General features: G+C 39.2%; 2 protein-coding genes across 2 annotated transcripts in view; both read left to right on the top strand.

Annotated features, from left to right (window-relative positions):
- TBPL2 (TATA-box binding protein like 2) overlaps positions 1-24,159 on the top strand; it is a 47,523-nt gene extending 23,364 nt beyond the window's left edge. The window contains exons 6-11 of the mRNA XM_043473023.1: positions 76-533; positions 1,121-1,208; positions 3,172-3,263; positions 6,339-6,506; positions 13,450-13,544; positions 23,934-24,159. Coding sequence (XP_043328958.1) covers positions 76-533; positions 1,121-1,208; positions 3,172-3,263; positions 6,339-6,506; positions 13,450-13,544; positions 23,934-24,010 — 978 coding nt within the window. The 3' untranslated portion in view covers positions 24,011-24,159. The remainder of the gene's footprint in view (positions 1-75; positions 534-1,120; positions 1,209-3,171; positions 3,264-6,338; positions 6,507-13,449; positions 13,545-23,933) is intronic.
- Positions 24,160-25,964: 1,805 nt separating this feature from the next.
- ATG14 (autophagy related 14) overlaps positions 25,965-27,886 on the top strand; it is a 39,114-nt gene continuing 37,192 nt past the window's right edge. The window contains exon 1 of the mRNA XM_043472161.1: positions 25,965-26,195. Within this exon, the coding sequence (XP_043328096.1) occupies positions 25,975-26,195 (221 nt within the window). The 5' untranslated portion in view covers positions 25,965-25,974. The remainder of the gene's footprint in view (positions 26,196-27,886) is intronic.

The raw sequence follows: 27,886 nt of genomic DNA, 5'->3' as shown, positions 1-27,886 counted from the left end.
CAGCCAAGGGGGCATCCTTTGGGTGTGACATGATGTTCTGTCTGTTGTGTTTTGTCTCTTCTGGGAATGGCCTAGGATGCCCTTACCCCATCCAGATCACCCCTGCTGAGCCCAGCTGTGCCTTATGATGTGGACATGCTTACTTCATCCAATCCAGAGACTGCGTTTAATCCCCAGCTTGAAGAAGTCACAGAAACATCTGGCAGTTTCTCAGCTGTGGATCTGAGCTTCTTACTGGATGAGCTCTCCCAAGAAAAGAAAGACCAGACTGTCATTAGGAGCAAGCATGAAATTGAAGAAAACTGTAGAACTCAAAGTCAGCAAACTAGGTTGCCCTTACCCAGCCAGCTGGACACTGGCCTGGCCTTAGACAGCAGCAGTGGGTCAAGTTCCCATTCACATCTGCACCCTGCTGATGGTAACTCAGCCCAGCCCTCTCCTGAGAAACCACACTCCTTGCCTCTGGCGTCCATAACTCCTATGACACCAATGGCCCCTATTTCAGAATGTTCTGGAATTGTGCCTCAACTACAGTAAGTTGCTATTGTTTTAAATGAGTAATGCTTCTGAGTATAGATTTTGCATTCTTGAATGGGATCATAATAGTGTAGGGAAGAGAATTTCAGATCTCAGTATCCTTTGTTTTATCAGCTCTTAATGGACTTGGTTTTAGACTGTTTACCTGAAAAATGAGCACTAACTCTTGATCTCCTAAGCGGGAGTTGAGGGTTAGTCTACATATTCCTGAAGGATTGTATTATTTACACTAAAGCACTTTAGTTGTTGTAAATTGTGGTTGGAGTTGGAATAACACAAAGGATTAAAAAAATGTAAAACTGAATTTGATTTGCAAGTTGATTTGATGTTGTGCTTTCTGTTTTGAGGCTTTTTGAAAAAGATCTAAAACTTAATTTTAGTCAGTCATGAAATTTTAGAAAAAGCTATTTTAGTCCTTTAGGATTTTTACAACATACTAAGGACTGTGTAACTATATATTTCACATTTAGAATAATTCTCCCCCTAGGAAGTCACCTAAACCTATAAAATGAGGAAATTCATAGGTTTTTATTATTTTTTACTTTTTAAATCTGATATAACTTAGGTTGACTTATTTCTTTAGGAACATAGTTTCCACTGTAAACCTGGCCTGTAAATTGGATCTGAAGAAAATAGCTTTGCATGCAAAAAATGCAGAATATAACCCAAAGGTAAGATTTCTCAGTAATTTTTTCAATAATTAGGTTCTATGTAGATGTTCTTTCCTTCATAGGATCATGATACTGACTCATTCGTTTGTTAATTTTTTTTCATTTATTTTTATTAGTTGGAGGCTAATTACTTTACAATATTGTAGTGGTTTTTGTCATACATTGATATGAATCAGCCATGGATTTACATGTGTTCCCCATCCCAATCCCCCCTCCCGCCTCCCTCCCCATCCCATCCCTCTGGGTCTTCCCAGTGCACCAGGCCTGAGCACTTGTCTCATGCATCCAACCTGGGCTGGTGATCTGTTTCACCCTATTTTTAAGAAAGAAAAAATGTTTGGTGAAAGACTTTTGGCAACTTGAAAGTTTAACTGCCTCATTCTCTGTTTTGAACTTATAAAAATAATCTCATTTTCCATGTTGAATACTTATTAAGCAGTTCTAAACATTAAGAGCTTTTCCTTGTTATTCAGAAAAACCTTTCAGTATGACTGTTTTCAGCCTGACTATGGAAATGCTAACTTTCTTACAATGTCATCATATTCATGGAAATAATTTTTTCTAATTGTTGTCCCGTTTAGCTGACACATGTATTTTTTCACTTATAGTTTCTATTACCTGGGAAATCTCAATTGTATAAAGTGCAAAATTGAAGTGTATGATTCTGGCTTTAATAAAATCTATTTTATTAAATTCTATCTTATCTATTAAAATCAAAGTTTAATAAAATCTATTCTTTTTTGTGTCTTTCCAAGGCCAGGCATCCCATTTTCAGTGGTCTGTTTACCTAGGATTTGTTAATTCAATCAACATTAAATGATTAGTTAAATTACTTAGTACCAAGATGAGTAAGGCCTGGTGCCTACTGGGGAAAAGTTCACTGCCTTGGGTAGTGGAGGATTTAAGGAGTTAGATGAGAAAGGCCATATTAGTCAGAACCCAGAGGACCTTGCCAACATCAACTATTTATGGATAAAGTCTTTGTTTTTCCTGTTGTGGTAGTAGTGCTATTGACATCTGAATTTAAATATTACCTGAATATTACCTAGTGCAACAAAGCTTTCCTATTTATCTTTTGTGTTGCTGGCTATTATGAGGACAGAAACCCATTGAGGGGCTAGGACTTTTAAGGATGTAGCTATGATTAACTACACAATTGAGCAATCAACATTTTGAGCCTATTTTATTCTCTACTGTCTTCAGCTCTCCTCTCAATTTGGTGCATAGGATTTGTCCATACTTAGACTTGACAGATGGAAAAATTCTGGTTTGGCATTTCAGATGTCTTAAGAATTTAACAAAATGAATATGAGGTGAGAGTGCCACTTTTTAGTAAACACCTGGAAAACATTAATAGGCCTCGGTCAGTTGTGTGTAGCGCTGACTGAGGGTTCTTTTTACTGCCGGCACTTCAAATGCAATAAGACCTGTAAAGCTTTAGCATAGGGTCTGAAACATAACAGGTACTCAAATTTTACCTTTACTATTACTATTCTTACCTTTTAGAATCATGTACATTTTAGAACCATGATCATTTTCTTAACCTTAAGGTAGGAGAATAGACCCAGACATTTTTTAGTTTTCCCACTAAATTTCAATTTATTCAACACTTTCCATGTCCAGCTCACTCTTGCAACTGGAATAGTGCTAACCCTTCAGTTCAGTTCAGTTGCTCAGTCACGTCTGACTCTTTGCAACCCCATGGACTGTAGCATGCCAGGCTTCCCTGTCCATCACCAACTCCCGGAGCTTATTCAAACTCAGGTCCATCGAGTCAGTGATGCCTTCCAACCATCTCATCCTCTGTCGTCCGCTTCTCCTCCTACCTTCAATCTTTCCCAGCATCAGAGTTTCTTCTAATGAGTCAGTTCTTTGCATCAGATGGCCAAAGTATTGGAGTTTCAGCTTCAGCAGGTGTTAACCCCCAGTGGAGGTTAGTTGGTCTTTTGGCTTCTGTCTTTAGAGGTTTGCCGCTGTCATAATGAGGATCCGAGAGCCCAGGACTACAGCCCTCATATTTAGCTCTGGGAAAATGGTCTGCACAGGAGCCAAAAGGTAAGAGAAGCCACCCTCCTCCAAAACCAGACAAACAATTCAGCATGTGAAACAAGGAAGGATGGCATTAACATTCTAAAACACATAGTAGATGCACAATACTTTGCTGAAGAGTTAAATTCATGAAATGCGAAGTTAGGGGTTAAACACATTCAGCCTCATAACACTGACATATCCCACTTTACAGTCTCCCATCGTGAAGGGGACTTCACTAGGCTATTACAACTTGTTTCTAAGGTAATATTTAAAATGAAAAAAAGAAAAGCTATAGTAGTAGTAAAGCCTGTTATAAATCTGGGGAAGTAGTTCTTGTGTATTTTCCTCATTGCAGGCAGATACATGGATAGAACTTTTCAAAGGAGGGAAATTAGACATTTCTTGCCCATTAGCTTGAGCATTCACTCAGGAGGGATCTCTTAAAAGGCTTCTCTTTCCTGGACCTCACGCCGAGGTAGCCCTGTGCTGATGGAGTCCCTCTAGGTGTTAGTAGATGAGTAGTAAATTGTCCTCCTGAAAGGGTGTACCAATTTTCTTCAATGAACACTGAGTGTTAATATTCTTTATATTTGTCCAATTTATTGGCAAAAGTTGCTTTGTTTTAATTATGTTTCTTTTTATTTACTAGTGAGACTAAATTTTCATAAGGATATAAACTGTCTACTGTATCTTTTGCCCAATATTCTATGGAGATATTTATCTTTTGGTATTTAAGTATTTTTGCCATTTTGTACTATAAGTATTTCTCCCATATTAATGTTAGTGATTTTTTTGTTTTTTTTATACACAATTTAATTTTGTGTGTTTATGGTTAGTCTATCCAATCTTTCTCTTTATGGCTTCAGTGTTTGGCTTCACGCTTAGGATGGCATTCCCCACATGTAAGTATTGATCTCCATGTGTTTTTCTTGTTTCTTTCAAGTCTTGCTTTGTATTGAAGAGAGGAAATTAATGTTTTGATTCATCTAGAGCCTTCTCTGGGTGAAGGAAATGTTCTTTATCTGTACTGTCCAGTGTTTTAGCCTCTCGTCACATGTGGCTACTGAGAACTTGAAATATGGTTAATACCACAGAGAAATTGAACTTTTTTATTTTGTTTTAAAATTAACACAAATTTAAATAGCCACACGTAACTGGTAGCCACCATATTGGGCACAGCAAGTCTAGAATTTCATTTCAATATTTTCAAATGGCTAGTTAATGTCCCAATACATTTATCAAAGAATCCATTTTATCTATTTCTCCCCCACCTGTTTTTGCATGTTCTTTACCTGTGTCCAAGTAAGTTTCTGGACTTTCTCTTCTGTTGATCTGTGTATCCTCTGATCTAGAAATTTCCATTTTGAAGTCATTTTTGGACAGCTCTGCAAAGATGTTCATTTCAGCATTGTTCAAAATGGGAGCAGAGGGAACAAATATCTAGGAAGATAGTTTTGATTCAATCAAAAATAAAATTATTTAGCCACATGTAGTATTAGTAGTCACATATTGAGGTTGTTAAGTTTTGGATTGAGAGTTGTGAAAGTTTGGTTAGTATAAGGGATATAGAATTATCTCCAAAAATGTATCCCAGTGCAGTTTCTTTAGTTGTAATAACCAGAGTTTACAGAGTGAGGGATACCTGTCTTTTCACAGAAAAGTGCAGAAGGGCTAAATTTATCAGTGGTAATCACCACTGGTGTTAAAATTTCAAGGTTCCTAACCTAGTTTCGAGTGTTTGTACAAGAACATATATGTAAACTTTAACTGTTAGTTGTTTGAATGGGAATTTCTGTGTGATACAAGAAACTATAGGGCTATGAAAATTCTTGAAATTTGACCTTATAAATATTAGCACTGTAGGAAATGTAATGGGTCAGTTAGGTGAAATATATTTTTTAAAAATGGGAGCCACTTATTTCACTTCTGCTATGGGGACATGGCCCTGCTAGGGACATTTCAGGAGTTGGAAAAGGATGTGGAGAATCAACATGAAGTGAGGTGATGTGAAAATAGGACCATGGTGTGAGAGATCTAGAATAGAAGGAAGCTCTCCCAGTCCCTTTGGTCCAGGCAAGTAAATTCAATCTGGCTTTTCTTTAATGTGCTTTCTGATTTTCAACTTAAGGATAGGGATAAAGCATAACAGAGGGTAGAATTTGTAGGTTTTACTTACCAGGGCTTGGCCCTGTTTGGCAACCCCTGCTACTCATTGTTTTTATTTTGGTAGTGACTGTAGTGACCACTGAAAGAAAAAGCCCCAAATCTCAGGATTTCACATTCTCTGCCATAGATTTAAGGACAGAGCTGGACAAATAGTTAGAAGAACATAGCCACACAGTTGGGTGAATTTATTTCTTTCTCATTTTGAGCATGAGTTGAATGACAGTTGTGTAAGAAAGTCTAAACAAAACTGGACAGATTTTTAGGTATTTTTATGACTCTCTTTATAAGTATATAACTTGCCCCATAAAGATCCAAGTCCTGACATCCTATCTATACCACTCAGATGGCTCATATCTTACTTTTTTTCATGTTGACATTTTTTGTATGCACGTGTCCTTATTTTTGCTGCTGCTGTTTTCATCTAAATGGCACACACTTTTAGACCACATGGATGCTTCTAGCACCTTAATGAGCACCACAGTCACTGCTGGGCTTGTTACAACATAGATTGCTGGGCCCCACCCAGAGCTGAGGTAGGACCTAGGACTTGGCATTTCTAGCAAGTTCTCAGGTGACCATACTGCTGCTGACCTGAAGATACCTTTTGAGAACCGGTGGAAATTGTTAATTTTATCTAATAGCACTTAAAACAAGTAAAAGAAAAAAATTGTATGTAAAAGATGGCTAGGAAGACACAAATGTGTTTGTGATTCAGTTCAACAACTGTCCATTGTACCAAACCCTTTTCTAGGTGCTAGGGACAGTAGTAGGGGAGGTGGGTCCTTCTCCTCAAAGTCTGCAGCTTCCTCGTATACAGTGAATGATAAACATGGTACAGATGCTAAAAATAAAATCAGAGAAGTGTCTGAATATAGCCCAACTTGTCAGCAGTCACAGTGATTAAGACATCTTTAATGTCTTGCCCCTCCCCAGCGAAGAGCAGTCTCGACTTGCAGCAAGAAAATACGCTCGTGTGGTGCAGAAGCTGGGCTTTCCTGCCAGATTCCTCGATTTTACAATTCAGAACATGGTTGGAAGCTGTGATGTGAGATTTCCTATCAGTCTGGAAGGTTTGGTGCTAACCCATCAGCAGTTCAGTAGGTATGATTGTGTAGCTTCACTTTGAGTTTACCAAAATATTAAAATTCTATTTGGGTTGCTTATATAATATACCTTTCAGAGAAAGTGTACATTATTTTTAAGCCACAATGAGTGAAAGGGTGAAGTTGCTGTACCTAAGTCCTCATCGGTTACCGTATGTGTCTAATCTTCTGAAATGGTGGTTCTCAAAACTAAATCGCATAGCTATCACCTGGATGGCTTATCAACACACATTCCCGCCTGGGCTGCAGTCCCCAGAGATTCTGCTTGACTCTGCATTTCTAACAAGCTCACAGGTGATGCCATTGCAGCTAGCCAGAGGCCCACACGTTGAGACTCACTGATGTATAGATTTCTAAAAAAAAGTCACACCTGGCTGGGGGCAGTGGCAATGGCAGGAAGAGAAAGGGTATGATACAGACTAGGTAAGTAGGAAGGGCTCACAGCCAGTGAGGGGAAAAGGGGCTGGAGAGAAGATTTTAAAATAATATTATAATAATAATGAATGGCTGTAGCATATTTTATGAAGGCAATCCTATCTAGTTTTTGTCCTACTGAGTTTGTTTGAGAGTTTTCTTTTCCTATGTGTGGCTATAGCACCCACCACAGCTTCTTTCATGGATTCATATTTCCTGGGGAGTATCTCTAGCCTGCTTGGCTTCTTCAAACGAAACTTCCCATCTCAACAGCAAATGCTCCTCCTCCAGCTGCTTCTGTGCTTCTCACAGCCTGCTCAGGCCCTCAGAAAGTGGTGATGGAGGGTGACCGACAAACACTAAATCCCACCACCCCTTAGGCCAGGGCACTTGAACTGGCTTAGCATCACAGATGTTCTTAAATTCTTGTGATCTAACTTGAACTGAAGTCCTTTCACTCTGCTTTTCCTTCCCTTTGCCTTTGAGCAATCATTCTGTTTAATAATAGAGAGGGATCATAGAGCTGTGTTTTCTTTAACGTTTGTTAATTCTCCATTGAGATATGACCTAAACTGAAGTTAAAAACTGCCTTGTTTTTCCCTAACTTTCAAAAAATTTTTGTTCATTCTAAGATTTAGCTTTTATGATACTCTTTAAGCAATATCTTGACCTTGATTGTATTTTCATTTTTTCCTCTGCCTCAATTTTTTCAGCATATGTTTATTAAGTGCCTATGAGGTACCCTTTGACTTCACTGAGAAGCATCCCATGGAAGATGTATTGCCTCTTTATGTGTCCTTTTCTTCCTTCAATCTTGGAATGACTCATAGATTCATAGTAAAAGCTTCATTTTTAAGAGTCTCTGAACACATACTCTATCTTATCTTCTAGATCCTCAACCTTGGACCTCCTGTCTATCTTTCTCTGAGACAGTTTTTAATGAACATGTGAAAGATGTCTGCCCAATTTTGAGGTACATGTCTGTATTAGTCTTGGCATTCCCCTTTCTAGCCACTTAGGGCTCTGAAATGATGTGTGCAATTCCTCCCAAATTTCATTTCTTTTTCACCAAGATTGTCGTCTTTGTAGGTCAAATTTAAATCTGGAGTGGGAGTGCCCCCTTGTCAGTACTTCTACCTCTGAAAAATGAAACTGCAGAAGGGCAAAACGAGAATTCATCTGATGCACTGCTTTTAGTCACTTGGAGTGGATCCATCACTGTTTCCCCCTCCTCATGAGCCACTTTAGTGATCTCACTCATCTTTTTTTTTTTCTATTTCTGCTTTATTTATTTATTTATTTATTCATTTATTTTTATTAGTTGGAGGCTAATTACTTTACAATATTGTAGTGGTTTTTGCCATACATTGACATGAATCAGCCATGAATTTACATGTGTTCCCCATCCCGATCCCCCCTCCCGCCTCCCTCCCCATCCCATCCCTCTGGGTCTTCCCAGTGCACCAGCCCTGAGCACTTGTCTCATGCATCCAACCTGGGCTGGTGATCTGTTTCACTCTTGATAGTATACTTGTTTCAATGTTATTCTCTCAGAACATCCCACCCTCGCCTTCTCCCACAGAGTCCCAAAGTCTGTTCTGTACATCTGTGTCTCTTTCTGTTTTGCATATTGGGTTATCGTTACCATCTTTTTAAATTCCATATATATGTGTTAGTATACTGTATTGGTCTTTATATTTCTGGCTTACTTCACTCTGTATAATGGGCTCCAGTTTCATCCACCTCATTAGAACTGATTCAAATGAATTCTTTCTAATGACTGAGTAATATTCCATTGTGTATATGTACCATATCTTCCTTATCCATTCGTCTGCTGATGGGCATCTAGGTTGCTTCCATGTCCTGGCTATTATAAACAGTGCTGCGATGAACACTGGGGTGCACGTGTCTCTTTCAGATCTGGTTTCCTCAGTGTGTATGCCCAGGAGTGGTATTGCTGGGTCATATGGCAGTTCTATTTCCAGTTTTTTAAGGAATCTCCACACTGTTCTCACACTCCACACTCACTCATCTTTTTAAAAAATTTGGCCAGATACTCTCACAGATATCTCTTTCCAGTCTCACTTTTGCCTCCCCCAAAATGCCCTCCATCCTTAGCTTATGGATTACAACTCCAGTGTGTATTTGTGACATTGGGGCATTAAAATACCTTTTTCTCAGCAGATTTGTATCTTTAAAATGAAGACTTTCTTTAATTGCCTGTAACCCTGTGGGGGAACCATGGCAATATATCACTTATAATTGTCAAGTCAAGTTTGCTTTATGTTAAAACTTCAAGTTCATTTAATTCCCCTGATTCTACAAATATGTATATCAGCATCTGATAATATGCGTCTCACTTGTTACTGGGTACCTTCTCCATCAGTCTTTCTATGCCATAATTGTTTTCCACTTTCCCTGAGCAATTTTTTTCCCTTCCGTTCAGTTTTTATTGGGTTGGCCCAAAAGTTTGTTCCATCTCATGGACAAATCCGAACGAAATTTTTGGCCAATCCAATAAATGCAGCCCTGGGCCCTTGCAGTTATGGAACCACTATTTAAAAAGGAAAACAGAGAAACCAAAGACAATAATGAAATGTAACTATGAAGGTGTAACTGTGAAGGTGAACACCTCTTGGCGTGTTTTGGTACCATCAATTAGGATACTTAATGTAACTGGGGAAGGGCTGAAGATAAGGAAGACTTCTTAAGGCAAGTGACATTTAAACTGAGATTTGAATGAGCAGGTTTGGTCCAAGAGATTGGCAGCTATTTGTTGTTTTCAATCTTCATGAAATGTTCTCCATCTCTCACCAAAACCTCTTTTCTTTCTGTCTCAGTCTTCTTTTGAAATGAAGTAGAGAGTAAATAAAATGAAGTAAATCTCTAGTTGGGAGTTCATCATGCTAGTACCTTAAAATCCTGGTTCTGAAGCTAAAAACAGTTCACCATGATTTACATACCGAAGACTTTTTTTGTATATATATGTATGTATCTGTTTTTTATTGAGGTACAGTTGATTTACAATATTAGTTTCAGATGTACAACATAGTGATTCAAATTTTTATAGATTATACATTTAATATTATTATAAAATATTGGCTATATTCCCTGTACTGTGTAATATATCCATGTAGCTTATTTCTTTTTAAATGATAGCAATTTGCACCTCTCAATCTCTTCTTTCTTCTTCTCCCTTCTCTCTCTCCCCACTGGTAACCAATAGTTCGGTCTCTGTATCTGTGATTCTGTTCTTTTTTGTTACATTCACTAGTTTGTTGTATTTTTTAGATTCCATGTATAAATGACATCATACAGTATTTGTCTTTGCCTTATTTCACTTAGCATAATACCCTCCAAGTCCATACATGTTGTCGCAAATGGCAAAATTTTATTCTTTTTTGTGGCTGGGTAGTATTCCACTGTGTATATATATCACATCATCTTTATCCATTCATCTGTTGATGGACACTCACATTGTTGCCATACCTTGCCTATTGTAAATAATGCTGCTCTGAACTTTGGGGTGTATGTATCTTTCTGAATGTTTTCATTTTCTCTGGATATATACCCAGGAGTGGAACTGCTGAATCATATGGTAGTTTTATTTTTAATTTTTTAGAATGTATTTATTTTATTGCATTGGGTCTTAGTTGAAGCACACAGGCTCTTCTGTGCATCACTTGGGATCTTTCATGCAGCCCATGGACTCTCTAGTTGTATCACTTGGACCCAGTAGTTGCTGCTCACTGGTTTAATTGCTCTGCAGCATATAGGATCTTAGGTCCCTGACTGGAGATAGAACCCTCTTCCCCTGCATTGCAAGGCAGATACTTAACCACTGAACCACCAGGAAAGGCCCTAGTCAATTTATGATTTAAGGTAATTATTGATACGTATGTTCTTACCTGGGGTTTCCCTGGTGGCTCAGATGGTAAAGTGTCTGCCTGCAATCCAGGAAACCCAGGTTCAATCCCTGGGTGAGGAAAATCCCCTGGAGAAGGAAATGGCAACCCACTCCAGTACTCTTGCCTGGAAAATCCCATGGTCGGAGGAGCCTGATAGGTTACAGTCCATGGGGTTGCAAAGAGTTGGACAGGACTGAGCAACTTCACTTTCACTTTCATGTTCTTACTGCCAGTTTTTTAGTTGCTTGGGGGGTTGTTTTTGTAGGTCTTTCTGTTCCTTTCTTCCTTTTGTTCTCTTCCCTTCTGATTTGATGACTATCCTTAATGTTATGTTTGGATTTCTTTCTCTCTTTTTTTTTAAATTTCATTTTTAGCTGTGCTGGGTCTTCATTACTATGTGCAGGCTTTATGTAGCTGTGGCAATCTAGAAGCTATTCTCCAGTTGCAGTGTGCATTCTTCTCATGGGCGGTGGCTTCTGTTGTTGCAGAGCCGGGGTTCTAGGGCATGAGTTCCGTAGTCGTGGTACACGGACTTTGTTGCTCGAGGCATGTGGGAACCTCCCAGACCAGGGATCAAACCGGTGTTCCTTGCATTAGCAGGCAGATTCCCAGCCACTGGACCACCAGGAAAGCCCTTTCTCTTTGTGTATATGTATTATTAGATTGTTGGTCTGTTGGTCTGTGGTTACCATAAATGAAGTTTATATATAGTAATCTGTATGTGTGTGTGTGTGTGTGTATACACATAATTAAGTTGCTGATCTCTTAAGTTCAAAGGCATTTTAAGAAACCTGAATATTTACTCCCCACCCCATGATTACTGTTTTTGATATCATTCTTTTTCTTTTTTGAATTCCCTAACTGCTTATTGTAGATATAGATGATTTTACTCCTTTTGTCTTTTAACTTTCCTGCTAGCTTTGTTATTTACTACCTTTACTGTGCATTATTGGCCTTTACCTGAGCTTTTTCCTTCTCTAATTTTCACATTTCTAGTTGTAGCTTTTTCTTTTTCACGAAGAGAGGTCCATTTAACTTTTTTTTTTTTTTTTAATGTTGGTTTGGTGGTGCTGATTTCTCAGCTTTTGCTTGTCTACAAAATTTTTGCTCTGTCCATCAAATCTGAATGACAGCCTTGCTTGGTAGTGTATTCTTTGTTGTAGGTATTTCCCTTTCATCCTTTTAAATACATTGTGCAAATGGCTTCTGGCCTTCAGAGTTTCTGCTGAAAAGTCAGCTGTGATAGCCTTATGATAGTTCCATTGTATGTAAATTGTTGATTTTCCCTTGCTGCCTTTGATATTCTGTCTTTATCTTTAATTTTTTCCATCTTAATTACAACATGTCTTGGTGTGGTCTTCTTTGGGTGGATGCTGTTTGGAACTGTCTGTGCTTCCTGGACCTGGATGTGTTTCCTTTCCCGGGTTAGGGACATTTCCAGGTATTTACATACCAAAGACTTTTATTTGCTCTTTTCCCTTTTAGTGTCTTCAGATTTGGTTGGAAAATCAAATGAAAACATTTCTTCTCTGCCCTTAGTCTTCACTTTCTTGACTCGAACTTCATAGTTCCCATAGAAGTTTTTCAGGGCTCCAGCTAGTATCATTGTCTCCCCAGTGTTTGGAAGTGATTTGTGGGCAGAAGTCCTGACAGGCTTTCTGCAGGAAATAGAGTGATGTCCCAGGAAGACATGACTACATATAACGACCTCCATATACTTCAGATGGTACCCTCACCACCGTCATGCATCTCTCTGGTGCCAATAAGAGGTCATAGCCATTGCAGAATGGAATGGAGTTTTTCTGTGTGATCTGGATCCACTCTTTAAGAGCAAAAACTTTTTTTTTTTTGGCTGCACCATACAGCTTAAGGGATCTTATTCCCCCAGCCAGGAATTGAATCTGTGTCCTCAGTAGTGAAAGTGCAGAGTCCTACCACTGGACCACTAGGGAATTCCCCATGTATATTATAGTGTTCAATTTCCTAGATTTTTTTCTTTCTCTTCTATCCCCATTAGCCATTGTTTTGAGAATATTTTCATTTCATCAACATCCTCTTAACTACTGACATCTTTTTTGTAGGCTCCTCAAGGCTTTCTAGGAAGGAGTGAGTTACTATGTATAGAAGCAAATTCTGAATTTGTAAAACTTGGTATGATTTAGTATACGGTATCTGTCCAAAGACAAAATATTCTAGTAATGTTTCTAGGTTCTATCTACTAAAAATGTTAACTTTAGCAGTTTATAAATATTTCCACAATGTGCTCATTATTGTGGAACTTGGAAACTTTAAAAAATGTGTTTATATATTGCTATTGATAGACTTTTTTGGAAAGATAGAGAACATTTAAGAAGATCTTAATATATTAAACCTGATGCTCTAAGTTTCCTTAATTTCTAAAAGCTTAGGATGTCTGCACTTGGAAAAATATTATGACTAAAAGTGAATTCTGTCACTGACTGCCACAGAAATTACCTAGGACACTCAAGACTACTTTTGTCAAGATGGCCAAAAGGTTTTTGGTAAAATGGCTTTTGAAAACTGCTTTTGTGTACTGGGTCTCAAATAAAGTAGTTGAATAGTGCTATTTTTTAACTTCTTTCTTTTGTATCTTAACAGTTATGAACCTGAACTGTTTCCTGGCCTTATTTATAGAATGGTGAAACCACGAATTGTGTTGCTTATCTTTGTATCTGGAAAAGTTGTGTTGACAGGTAAGTTCTAAGATTCTGACTTTCATAAAATTCAACAGCTTTGTGTATGCTTTGCGTATGCTTTGTTTTACCTTTTAAATAGCTTTGTTCGCTGTCATACTGCATTTCTTGGTATTATAGAATACCTGGAAAAAAATGAAAAGCAAAATGAAAAATAACATCATACATTGGTCCCTATAGTTAAACAATATAACTTTTTCCATGTTTTTATGTCATTTTGATATATATATATATATATACATATATATGTATTCATTTATGTGTCTGTTCAGTCGCTCAATTGTGTCCAATTCTTTGTGACCCCATGGACTGTAGTCCACCAGCCTTCTCTGTCCATGGAATTTTCCAGGCAAGAATACTGAAGTTTATAGCTATTTCCTACTCCAGGGATATTCATCTTTACATCCTATCTTTTGAATACCATTATAACATATGTAGCTTAACTCACTGTTACAAATTCTTAATGAAGGCTTTCAATGTCCGAACAATGTTCCTACAAAGGGGTCAACAAATCTTTTTCTGCAAAGAGCTAAATACTAAATTCTTTAGGTTTTGTGGGCAGTAGAGTCTCTGTCACAACTGAGCCTTGTTTTATTGTGAAAGTAGCTGTGAACACCACATAAAGAAAAAGGCTCTGAAGTGTGAATTTAATGTAATTCATTTGATTTATACATATCAAGTAATTTTCTTCTTTTTTCCCCCAACCATTTCAGTATAAAAATCACTCTTAGCTCACAGACTATACAGAACCAGGTAGCAGGCTAGGTTTGACCAGCAGACCTAAGTTTCCCAACCTCTGTTCTAACATGTTACTGCATCAGACTGATTCCTCCCTTGTCAGGTTATGCTTTTTCTTTGTTTGTTGCTTATTAATGGGACAAAAGTTTGGCTATTTTTATGTGCAGGGAATCATTTTATTAGTGTAAATGCTCATAAGGGGAATATTTGTCTAAAGACAGACCATTTTAAAGCTTCTTAGTACAAATTATTTTACGAAATTGTTTTGCAAAGGGTTATACAATGCAGTTTTTCTATAGCATACATTGCTGCCAGCAATGTATCTGAATATCTTTTACAAACTCTCAGCAACATTCAAAACAGTAAGTTATAAAAGAAAACTCTAACTGTGTAAGTGAAAGGGATCTCACTGGTAATCAGAAATAGAAATTGATCGCTTTTTAGCATAGTAAATAGCATTTCAACTTTTTAAAATAGCGTGTATGTAACTTACTGCTTTTTGTCTACTTTTTATTAGCTTTCCCCCTCTAAGGGTTTGTGTGAGTTCACCTTAGTATTGAAAATAATTACTCTTCATTTTATTTGTGATTTTTTCCAGTTTGACTTATTTTTACATAAAGGTTTTTAAAATTCTTGAGGTAAACGGTTGAGGCTCTTTTCCATACCATTCTACTGAAGTTTGCTGGTTTTGCCTTATTTTGTCTGACTTTTTACACATTTTACTCTCTGGGACCAGGATGAATACCCGGTTTACATGGCATGAGCCAAATTGACTATTCCCCCAAATAGCTAGCCAGCCAACCTAAAACTACATATTCTTCTCATTATTAATTTGTGATGACTTCTTTTTGGCCTTTATTTTAAAATATGGGTCTGGTCTCCAGTTCCACCTTTACTCCTGAATTATACTATGATAATCCTACTGTATTATACTATACTGTGGTTATGAATGTGCATTAATCCTAGTGAGCTCTATATCTGATAGGCCAGTTTCCCATCATTGCTTCTTTTTGTATTAGCTCCCCTCAAGTATTTATTCTTCCAAATAAACTTTAAAATTTAATAATATCTTGCCCCATCTAAAACCAATTGAGATTTCTGCATTAGCTGAATTAATTTGAGAAACATCCATAAAGTTATCACTCAGCATCCAAAAACATGGAGTGTCTGTTATTAAATCTTTAGAATGCCCAGTAAGTGTTACAGTTTTTCTGTCAGAAATAATGTGTCTTCAAAATGGGGAAAGCTTGTTTAGAATTCAAGAACCTTTTGAATACAACAATGCAACAACTGCTTGGATGCAACCAGTTTAGTGTCTGGAATAATTAAGACCTTCTAGTAATTGATAGTTTCCCTCTATACATCTTGAAGAAAGGGGAAAAGCCTGCCAAGTACATTGAATAGTGTAGATACTGCAGGCAAATATATGCCTTCTTCCAAAGAAAAAAAAATTTTAAGACCTTTGGATGGATGCTTTCATCTGTGTGTTATGTATCATTATGAATCTGTCTTATTAACAAGTACAAATTGCCAAGTACAGGCTAAGTTCCTATTGTAGGTATACAAGAACAAGTTTCTTTCAATACCCATAATTCAGACCAACTTTCTTAGTTATCCCAAATAAAAAGGAAAAAAATATACTTTCATGTGCACATTTGCTAGAAGTTTCAAATTACAAAAGTAAAAGAATGTCAACACAGGGTACTGAAGACCATACAGTATCCTTCCCTTAAAACTTGTCAATGTGCTCAGCAGGTATAGCTAATTGTAAAATTGTCTCGCTCCCTTGAGGTGCCAAAGCTGCAGTCAGCATGTCCAAAGCTACAACTGAATGAATGAATAGTTAAATGAGCTGAGAACGAAGAGGACCTACTTTCCTACTTTGTCCTTGGTCATGGTCCCAGAGAGCAAACAGCAAAGGGAACTTAACACAACTTTTTCAGGTCTGCGCTGCTTTTCTATGGCTAATATGACATTGAGGACCCATGCTTTTTCTCAGACCATGGTAATATGAATAGTCTAGCTAGGATCTGCTGGAACAATATACAGTGACAGCATATATGTAAATTTTCACTTCTAAGATGAGACATAATAAAGGCATGTTAGGTACTCATATAACAGGCATTATGATAAGTAAGGGCTTTTATGTGGGTTCTAGTTAACTCTGTGGGCTTCCCTGGAGGCTCAGTGGTAAAGAATTTGCCTGCAATGCAGGGGATGCAGGTTCGATCCCAGGGTTGGGAAGATACCCAGGAGAAGGAAACGGCAACCCACTCCAGTATTTGTGCCTGGGAAATCCCATTAACAGAGGTGCCTAGGAGGCTACAGTCCATGCGGCTGCAAAAGAGTCAGACATGATTTAGTGACCAGACAACAACAGTTGATTCTGTGAGGTTGTGCTTAATATCTCAGTCTCCTCACCTGTAAAATGAAGACAATGGAGAGCTTAAGTAACATTAACAATGTCAAACAGCTGTTCATGCTGCACATGCCTGGCTTCAGAACCCACCATCTTCATGTACGCACATTATCCCCCAGCTCTTTAGATGTCTATGAAAACACCTGTGTGGTCTTTTGGACACCTTCCTCCTAATACTCCTTGTCACCTAAGGAATGGCAAATACTCTTAGTGGTGAGAGGCAGCAGATGTGGTGGCTAAGAGGCTAAGCTCTGGAAGCGAGTCATCTAGTTTTAATCCAAGCTTTACCATCTCTTGGCTACATTGACCTTGGGTGAGTTTATGCTCCACCTTGATTTCTATATGTGTAAAAGGCAGGTGCCCAGAGAAGCTGCCTGCTAAGTGTTATGAGGCTTAAAAACAAGACCTGACATATGGTAAACACAGTATTAATGTCAGCTGTTATTACCTCTGTGAAAGCCCACTCTTCTTGTGTTTTCCCTAGCACTGAAAAAGATGAATTGTTGCTCTCATGTCTTGCCCAGATGACAGGAATATGAAGTTTAAAGAGGCTTTAGTAAAATGCTTTTTACACTTACTTCCTTCGGGCATAAAGGATGCAGAAGCTGGGTCTTTGTTACCGAGGGTCACTCTCGACCAGCTGGATATCAGTGGTTCTTGGAAATGAGTGGGTCAGAGGACACCATAAAAATGGCAAGATTTAATAGTGAATGAGCCAGACAGAGAACAGGATATCCCTGTCGATCATTGCTGGTAATTTACCACTAAGAGCAACTCAGTATATACTGCAAAATGTATACCTTGAGAGGTTAAAGTCTGTTTATTTTTTCCCCGATTTGTAAGACTTTCATTTATGTGTAGACACATATGGTATCCCTTGGGAAAATAAGATGTGTACTTGTAACTTGGTGTAAGAATAGAGTTAGAAAATCCAGGTAGTCCTGGGAAGAGATACTGAGGCTGGCTAAGAGGTAGGGAGGGCTTCCCAGGTGGTGCTAGTGGTAAAGAACCCACCTGCCAATGCAGGAAACATAAGAGACGTGGGTTCCATCCCTGGGTGGGGAAGATTCCCCTGGTGGAGGACATGACAACCCACTCCAGTATTCTTGCTTGGAAATTTCTTGGACAGAGGAGCCTGGTGGGCTACAATTCATAGGGTCACAAAGAGTCAGACATGACTGAAGCGAATTAACACGCATGCATGCATGCAAGGGTTATGGATGAGCTTGCAAACTCTATCATTAGATGATAGATATTTAATAAGCTTTGGATGCCTATGAGGTATATATACTGTTTTAGGTGCTCAGGATGCAAAAGCAAATACAACATACTCCTTATCTGGCAAAAATCCAGCCCTGGTGAAGGAGACAGACAAATTACATGATACTGGTTCTCACAGAACCAAATGATAAGCCATGAGTGCGTGAACCAGCCATCCCAGCATCCCTAATCCTGAAGTACACTCTTTTAGGACAGTAAAAATGGCTGAGGTCTTGTTAAATGTTACCGTTTGAAAAGGACTTTTTGCAAAAACTTGTTCATGCAACTTTTATTGCATGAACCCTATGAGAAGACTGTTGTCCTTGTTTATAGGTGAGGAAATAGAAGCTCAGAAGTTAAACCATCTGCCTTAGAAGAAATGAAGTAGCTCTCATAGTCAACAAAAGAGTCTGAAATGCAGTTCTTAGGTGCAAGCTCAAAAACGACAGAATGATCTCTGTTCATTTCCAAGGCAAAACATTCAATATCACAGTAATACAAGTCTATGTCCCAACCTATAGTGCTGAAAAAGCTGAAGTTGAATGGTTCTATGAAGACCTACAAGACCTTCTAGAACTAACACCCAAAAGAGATGTCCTTTTCATCATAGGGGACTGGAATGCAAAAGTAGGAAGTCGAGATACCTGCAGTAACAGGCAAGTTTGGCCTTTGAGTACAAAATTAAGCAGGGCAAAGGCTAACAGAGTTTTGCTAAGAGAATGCACTGATCATAGCAAACACCATCTTCCAACAACACAAGAGAAGACTCTACATATGGACATTACCAGATAGCCAACACCGAAATTAGATTGATTATATTCTTTGCAGCCAAAGATGGAGAAGCTCTAATAGTCAGCAAAAATAAGACCGGGAGCTGACTGTGGCTCCTTACTGCCAAATTCAGACTTAAATTGAAGAAAGTAGGGAGAAATCCCTCACAATTATACAGTGGAAGTGACAAATAGATTTAAGGGATTAGATCTGATAGAGTGCTTGAAGAACTATGGACGGAGGTTCATGACATTGTACAGGAGGCAGTGATCAAGACCATCCCCAAGAAAAAGAAATGCAAAAAGTCAAAATGGCTGTCTGAGGAGGCCTTACAAATAGCTGAAGAAAGAAGAGAAGCAAAAGGCAAGGAGAAAAGGAAAGTTATACCCATTTGAATGCAGAGTTCCAAAGAATAGCAAGGAGAGATAAGAAAACCTTCCTCAGTGATCAGTGCAAAGCAATAGAGGAAAACAATAGAATAGGAAAGACTAGAGATCTTTTCAAGAAAATTAGAGATACCAAGGGAACATTTCATGCAAAGATGAGCACAATAAAGGACAGAAATAGTATGGACCTAACAGAAGCAGAAGATATTTAGAAGAGGGGGCAAGAATACACAGAAGAACTATACAAAAAAGATCTTCATGACCCAGATAACCACAATGGTGGGATTACCCACCTAGAGCCAGACATCCTGGAATGCGAAGTCCAGTGGGCCTTAGGAAGCATCACTATAAACAAAGCTAGTGGACGTGATGGATTCCAGTTGAGCTATTTCATACCCTAAAAGATGCTGTGAAAGTGCTGCACTCAATATGCCAGCAAATTTGGAAAACTCAGCAGTGGCCAAAGGACTGGAAAAGGTCAGTTTTCATTCCAATCCCAAAGAAAGGCAATGCCAAAAATGTTCAAACTACTGCACAATTGCACTCATCTCACACACTAGCAAAATAATGCTCAAAATTCTCCAAGCCAGGCTTCAACAGTATGTGAACCATGAACTTCCAGATGTTCAAGCTGGATTTAGAAAAGGCAGAGGAACGAGAGATCAGATTGCCAACATCCGTTGGATCATCATGAAAGCAAGAGAATTCCGGAAAAACATCTACCTCTGCTTTTTTGACTACACCAAAGCCTTTAACTGTGTGGATCACAGCAAACTGTGGAAAATTCTTCAAGAGATGGGAATTCCACACCACCTTGCCTGCCTCCTGAGAAATTTGTATTCAGGTCAAGAAGAAATACAACTGGACATGGAACAAGAGACTGGTTGCAAATTGGGAAAGGAGCACATCAAGGTTGTATCTTGTCACCCTGCTTATTTAACTTATATGCAGAGTACACCATGCGAGATGCTGGGCTGGATGAAGCACAAGCTGGAATCAAGGTTTCTGGGAGAAATATCAATAACCTCAGATAGGCAGGTGACACCACCCTTATGAGAGAAAATGAAGAAGAATTGAAGATGAAAGTAAAAGAGGAGAGTGAAAAATTTGGCTTAAAACCCAACATTCAGAAAATTAAGATCATGGCATCTGGTCCCATCACTTCATAGCAAATAGATGGGGGAAACAAAGGAAACAGTGACAGACTATATTTTCGGGGCTCCAAAATCACTGCAGATGATGACTGTAGTCATGAAATTAAAAGACACTTGCTCCTTGGAAGAAAAGCTATGACCAACCTAGAGAGCATATTAAAAAGCAGAGACATTACTTTGCCAACAAAGGTCTGTCTAGACAAAGCTATGGTTTTTCCAGTAGTCATGTATGGATGTGAGAGTTGGACTATAAAGAAAGCTGAGCACTGAAGAATTGATGCTTTTGACCTGTGGTGTTGGAGAAGACTCTTGAGAGTCCCTTGGACTGCAAGGAGATCCAACTAGTCCATCCTAAAGGAAATCAGTCCTGAATATTCATGGAAGGACTGATGCTGAAGCTGAAACTCCAATACTTTGGCCACCTGATGCAAAAAACTGACTCATTGGAAAAGACCCTGATGCTAGGAAAGACTGAAGGCAGGAGAAGAAGGGGATGACAGAGGATGAGATCGTTGGAAGGCATCACTGACTCAATGGACATGAGTTTGAGCAAGCTCCAGGAGTCGGTGATGGATAGGGAATCCTGGCAAGCTGCAGTCACAAAGAGTCAGACACGACTGAGTGACTGAACTGAATTGAACTCCTGCATTGCAGGTGGATTATTTACTAGTTGAGCTACCAGGGAAATTGGTGGTCATCATAACTTGAAGGAAAGATCTGGTAGATTTCACTTAAAAGAGAAGGGTCATATAATCGGAGTCTGGTCCTCCAAATTGAGATGTTTGATTATAGACTGATTATTAATAGGACTGTGGGGCCAATTTAGGTTTCCTCAAAAATTTTATGCCAATATTTCAGTGAGGAAATATTTCACTAAATTGACCAGATTCCCTCAATGGGATTTACAATTCCTGGAGATGTTTGTTTGATCACCTTCCATGTAAAGGAAGGAACACAGATACATGAAATCTTCTCTCAAAGCTGATACTCATGAATCAGGGGATCTTCAACTTCTTGGGCCTTGCTTTCCCACACAGTAAATTTAAAAAATTGCACTAGACAATTTTCCTAAAGCCTTTTTGTGTCTAAAGTTGTTTTTCTATGATATTAAAAAAATGATCACTCTCAATGTCTTTTCCCTCTTGGGCAATGGGTTTCTACTCTCTAGGGGACACTATACTATTTTGGGCTTGAATGTAAAGCTCTTGGTATTTCTAAAAAAACTTTTGGCTGCCCCAGGAAGCATGTAGGATCCTAGTTCCCTCACCAGGGATTGAACCTGTGCCCCCCGCATTGGGAGCTTGGAGTCTTAATCGCAGGGCCAGCAGGGGAGTCCCTAGGTTTGATTTTTAAGTGTTATGAAAAAACTGAAGTACCTGGTTACCCAAAATGCTGGACCTGGATATCTGTTACTCATATAAAAAGAAACTTATTTACAAAAAAAAAAGAACTTTAGATTTGGGAGGGGGGCCATTAGGTGAATGTGCATCTGTGTTTGCTATACCTGCTCTATTTCTGTGGTGTGCTGTGTTTAGTCACTCAGTCATGTCCCACTTTTTGTGACCCCATGGACTGTAGCCCGCCAGGCTCTTCTGTCCATGGGGATTCTCCAGGCAAGAATACTGGAGTGGGCTGCCATGCCCCCCTCCAGGGGATCTTCCTACTTCACTGTCTCCCAATTAAGGCTGTTCTATTCAAACGTATCCAGAACCTGAAAAAGTCCATCAAACCAGAGGCAGAGAGTCTTTCTATAGCGATGTCTTATTTTTCCCCAAGCTAACAGTTTGGCTTCTACAAAACCAGTCTCTTTAGAAACTAAAATTTTACTACTATAATTAAAATTTGCTGAGACTTAAGGGACTTTTCCTACCTCAAATGTGCCAAGTTCCTATTAGCATTCAATGATTCACCCTCCCGCCTCTCTACCAGACATCTTTGAGGGTAGAGGCTCAGAAAGTAAACTCTTTGGCAGTGAATGAGTAACTCTTGCCCTTACATACCGCAACCCCCCCACCCCCGCTGCCCATATTAAGCTAATAAGTACTTCATTTTTCATTCTTAAATTTTTTTAAATTTATTGAGGTGAAATGCAAATGGCGCAAATATAACTATTTAAATGAAAAATTGAGGGACAGTTAGTTCATCCCAAATGTTGTGCAATCACCAACTCTAGTGCCAAAATACTTCCATTATTCCAAAATAAAGTCCTATATCATTAGGCAGTTTCCCCCCTTTCCTCTCTCATCCTGACCCCTGGCAATCCCCAGTCTCCGGTCTCTGAATTTACTTACTCCGGAGATTTCATATAAATGGAATTATATAATATGTGACCTTTCATGTCTGACTTCTTTTAACATGTTTTTGAGGTTCATCCTCACTGTAGTATGTCTCAGCGCTTTATTCCTTTTTGTGGAATAATACTCCATTGTCCGCAATGAATATGCAGCTACAGGCATATTATTTGTCTGAGTACTTATTTTCAATTTGAGGAGTATATTCCCAGGTACCCAGGAGTGAAATTACTGTGTCATGTGGTAATTCTTCTTTTAGCAGCTTTGAGGAACTGCTGAACTATTTTCCATAGTAGTTGAACCATTTTATGTTTCTACCAGCAATGTATGAGGGTTCCAATTTCTCAATCTCTTTACCAACACTTGCCATTTTCCACTTTTTAAGTTATTCTAGCTCATCCTAGATTCTGAATCCTGACTTCTACCTACTTCTCAAATCTCTTGATTCTCCTTTTGGGAATTCCCTCTCATTAGTTCTATCCTTAAACCAGGTAACTACTTCTCACAAGTTATTTCTGCTGTCTTACCTAGCGTTTCTCCTAGCTAAGTTTATAACTCCCAAGAACAAGTCTTTACCAACTTAAACTATTTTCCATTTTTCTTCATGCTAACAGTTTTTAATATTCTTTTCATTAATCTCCTTGCCTCCTGCCCAGTATCAGATAATAGTTCCCTGATGGACTGACAGTTCCACATAAGTACTACCTGTCCTTAACTCTTAACATAACATGCCTGCGTAGCTTTGAAAGTGGAAGGTAGTTAGTAGGACTGACTGAAAATCTTGCTCAAGGGTGGGCGCTGTTTCTAATTCATATTTTTATCCATTTTAACTCCTAGAGCAGTTGTAATTAAAGACCTCGTGAAACTTAACTCTAAGGGTAACAATGGTAGAGTCTTTTCCCTTTAATCCCTTCCCAAATTGAAATTTAAAACTTTAGAACAGTTCCAGTTTGTCTCACTCTGTTAGTCAATATTAGGGAATGAGGATGTTAACTAAAGCTGAGTAGATCAAAGGAAGTCCCTTTTGCTGGTAGCTAAGTGCCTACAACTGCTGCTGAAGGTCATGTTCTGTGGTCATGTCCATGGCCCACTGAGAGATAACATTCCATATTTCACACTGTGCCCCAGGAGGCTAAAGACACACTGATGCGCCCACTTTACAGAAATACTAGAAAACTCTGCCCTAGGGTATGTTTTTGTGGGAATGTGACTGTAGTCACCAAATTCTTTTGTCTTTACCAGGAATAAAGTACTTCTCAGGTACACCTAAAGTATTAAAAGTAACTGGAAGTGACCATGAAATTTTAGCCTTAAGAAAATTTTAGCATTGTTTTATATTAAAAATTATGTAAATTTGGATTTCTTTATAGGTGCCAAAAAACGTTCTGACATCTGTGAAGCATTTGAAAACATCTATCCTATTCTAAAGGGTTTTAAAAAAGCCTGAATATATCATTCAATATCTCACAGTATATTGTTTTGAATATACGCATAAGCCCAGCAACAGAAACAGCTAGATTGTAGATGTTCCCATGCACATTTTGACTTTAATTATTAAAGTGTGATTCTGTATGAGTAACCATGCCTAAGAAATGACACTTTTTTTTTTTTCAAAATGACTGTTGTATGTTATTTTTAAAATGGAAAAAGTAATCTGATTTCAGAATTTGAAGAGTTAAGGCCTTGCTAGAATGATATTCTAACATCACTAAAATTTAATGCTTTGTTCTTGTTAAAGATGTAGTACATGAACATGTGTTCTCTAAAAATACATAACAATATATAGAAATTTAAAATATCTGTATAAAACAGGATAGAAATTGTCTATTGTCCTTTTTTTTTTTTTTTTGCCTTTTTAAATACTGAATAGACGATCCTGGCCAGCAGGTACAGGCCTGTGACGGATCCTGTCAGAATACAAATGAAACATTAAAGTCTGAAAACTTAAAGAAAAATTAAAGAATTACATATCCTTTTGTTTGAAATGATCAGAGAGAAGTATTTCTCTCTCCCTAAAAATAAATCTTCAACTTTCAGGAACCATTCAAGTTTAGTATAAAGTCTATTTTGAAAACAGTTTAGGGATTTTTGTGCTTTTTTTGTACCTTCATAACCCTGTGTAATTGTATTAAAATAGATCAAATAAGACTTAAGAGGCTGGAGCAAAGAGCTAAGCTTCAAAACCCAATTAGCTTGTGGGAATCATGCGCATTTGATGGAGAAGTGGAGATTAACAGGGAGGGGGATGGGCTAATAGGAGTCTTGGACCTTGTTCCCATGTGGGCGGGGATTGTCCTTCACTAAAATGAGGACAGGGAGGCTTGGCCTGCAGTCCATGGGGTCGCAGAGTCGGACACGACTGGGCGACTGAACAACAACAAAATAAGGAAACGTTTGTGGAGAGGGAGAGTTCAGTTTTGTTTCTGAATTGCTTCAGACCAACTCTGTACAGTGAATTGGTCACCGTACATTACTTTAAGCTTAGTGTAGGCAGTTATGAATTTGGGGGTATGGAACTTGGGAGAGAAGCCCTAGCTGAAGAGAGAAATTAAGGCAGTCATTAATTTATAGCCTGCCAAAATAATCCTTTTGAGTCACTGGTCTGGATCATTTGACCTATGAGCCCAAATTTTTTTTCTTCTGTAGTTTACAGGCATATTCAAACACCAATTACTCTGATATAATCCTCTGACCCACCCTGTTTATCCTCACAGAAAGAAATTTGGAGTAATCAAGCCATGTTAAAATACTACCTAGTTGAAATTCTTAGAATATGGCCCAGAATAGAAGCGGAATGCTGGACATTAAAATTTATTTTTCATAAAGGTACAACTGTGATTTACACGTTCAGTACAGTTGTTTCCACTGGTTAGTTATTATTGGCAAAGTACTATCAGATTACTATTAAACGGATTGACTTGTTAATCCTCAAGACGTTGGGTGGGCACTTAAGTTTTCTCCACGTGAACACAGGAGAGGTGAGGAATTTGCCCCAAAATCACATGAGCCAAAATTCCACCTCGCTCCAAGACCCACTTCCCTCATCCAACTCTGCGGTAGTTTTAGCCAAATCCACAGCGAATGACAGAAATTCCCTTAAGCGTTCCCAATCTGTTTTCCCCAAATCCTGAGGGCACTGTATTACTATCTCTTGCACAAGTTTGTGGTGTTAATTCGTAGCCTGGACGTAAAGGAGACGCTGATGACACTCTGTTGCGCTGCCTCGCCCCCCTCTAACCTAATTCCTACCCAGCTGCTGCTGAGGGGTAGGCGAGGTCGGGCGAGGTGCTCGCGGGATTCCCGCCGAGCTCCCGGAGCCTCCCTAGGCCCCTCCCAGGCCCCTCCTCCTCACCCAAGATGCACCTGGTTGAAAACAAAATCCCACGTGACTGGCTCTGCTCTCAGGCTATCATGGCGTCTCCCAGTGGGAAGGGAGCCCAGGCGCAGGAGGCTCCTGGCTGCGGGCCCCAACCGCTCGCCCGGGACCTGGTAGACTCTGTGGACGACGCGGAGGGGCTGTACGTGGCGGTCGAGCGCTGCCCGCTCTGCAACACCACCCGCCGGCGGCTGACCTGCGCCAAGTGCGTCCAGAGCGGCGATTTCGTCTACTTCGACGGCCGCGACCGCGAAAGGTACGGCAGCCGCCACTGCGCTATTGTCTTCTCTGGGTGTCTCCACCGGCTCGGAGGCTGGAGCCTAGAGCCGAGTATGGGCCGCGGAGCCCAGCGAAAAGAGGAGGAGGTAGCGAGGGTAGCTCCTTCGCGCCGGCGCTTTGCTCCCAGGGGACGGGGATGGGGACGGGGATGGAGGCCCAAGAGGAGAGGTCGCAGTTTCTTCCTAACCCACTCGAGAAGAGACTGACCTCACGGTGCTTCTGGTACTAGGGAAGAGGAATAGGTGATGCCTGTGGAGAGGTCTTCTCCTATTATTGCCATAGATTTGGATTCTCGGTACTTTGTTACTGCCTCATGCAAAAGCTTGGTTTAATCTTTATTTTCAAAAGAACATTCATTTTCTAGAGAAGAGGCCAGAAGAGAATCAAATAACTGGTTAAGAGGGATTCGGGCCCTGGTAGCTTGTGTCACAGATGGATCTTGTTATTAGACATACTTACTCTAATGTGTGAACTAGTCTAGCCTGTTTCTCCCTTTTGCAGATTGTTTTGAATGCTAAGGAGTTTGAGGATGTGTTTCCTCTGTTTTAAAATACGAGTGGGAGCTGCAAGCCCTTAGTTAGGAGAATTTAATTTAAGAACACATTTTGGCCTTGTTTTGAAATTTAAACAAGAGGCCTACAAGTCCTGGGCTTTCCAGGTGGCTCAGTGGTGAAGAATACGCCTGCCAATGCAGAAGCCCTGGGTTCAGTCCCTGAGTGGGGAAGATGCCCTGGAGAAGGAAATGGCAACTCACTCCAGTATTGCCTGGGAAATCCATGGGCAGTGGAGCCTGGCGGGGTACAGTCCATGGGGTCGCAAAGGAGTCAGACCCAACTTAGCGACTAAAACAAGTCTTTGGTTAAATAATTGTAAAATGAGTGTGGTTAGCTGCAAGGTTTCTCAGTCCCAACTTTTGTTTCAATAACTTAGTGACAGTAAGCCAGCTAATTTTTTTAGTGTAAAAGTTCAGATATTAATGCCTTAACAACAACCCAATAAGTTATTATCCCTAATTTACTGCTAAGGAAGCTGCACAGTATCTTGCCCTGGGTCACACAAATAATAGGGGTAGGGACCAAAAAATTCCAGGCAGCCTGAACCCATATGCCATGCACTAAACCACTGGATTATATAACATCTGTATTTGGAAGTGTTTTTGAGTTTCTGATAGTCTTCTGATCATGAATGGAGTTCATTACTTTTCCTTTTGAAAAGATTTGTATATATTTGGTTCATCACTGTTTTCTCATTGATGTAGTTGATGAATTTAGAAACTGCTGATGTAGTAATAGCTTTAAGAATTAAAACAGTTGTTTTATTATAAAAATACTAGGTATGAGATGGAAATGTCTTTCAAGGGTTCAGTTCTGGATCCTCTTCTCTATACTTTTTCCTAGATCCATTCCTATAATTTAAATATCATCTATAGGTTGAAGACTGCCAGACTTGTTTCTCCAACCTAGGCCTTTGTTAAATTGAGAAAACAACTGCCTGCTCTATTTGTATTTAAATTTGTAGTGAGAATCTCCATCTTCATATGGCAAACTGAATTCATGATTATCCATAATAAATCTGTTCCTCTCATGGTCATCCCAACCCAGTAAATGATGACCCAATTCTTTGGAACAGGCAAAAAAAGCCTTCCAGTCTTCCTTGACTCCTCTCTTA

The sequence above is a fragment of the Cervus canadensis genome, chromosome 6 (genome assembly GCF_019320065.1).
Source record: "Cervus canadensis isolate Bull #8, Minnesota chromosome 6, ASM1932006v1, whole genome shotgun sequence".
Lineage (NCBI taxonomy): Eukaryota > Metazoa > Chordata > Mammalia > Artiodactyla > Cervidae > Cervus > Cervus canadensis.
This window is presented reverse-complemented; position numbering and strand designations above follow the sequence as displayed.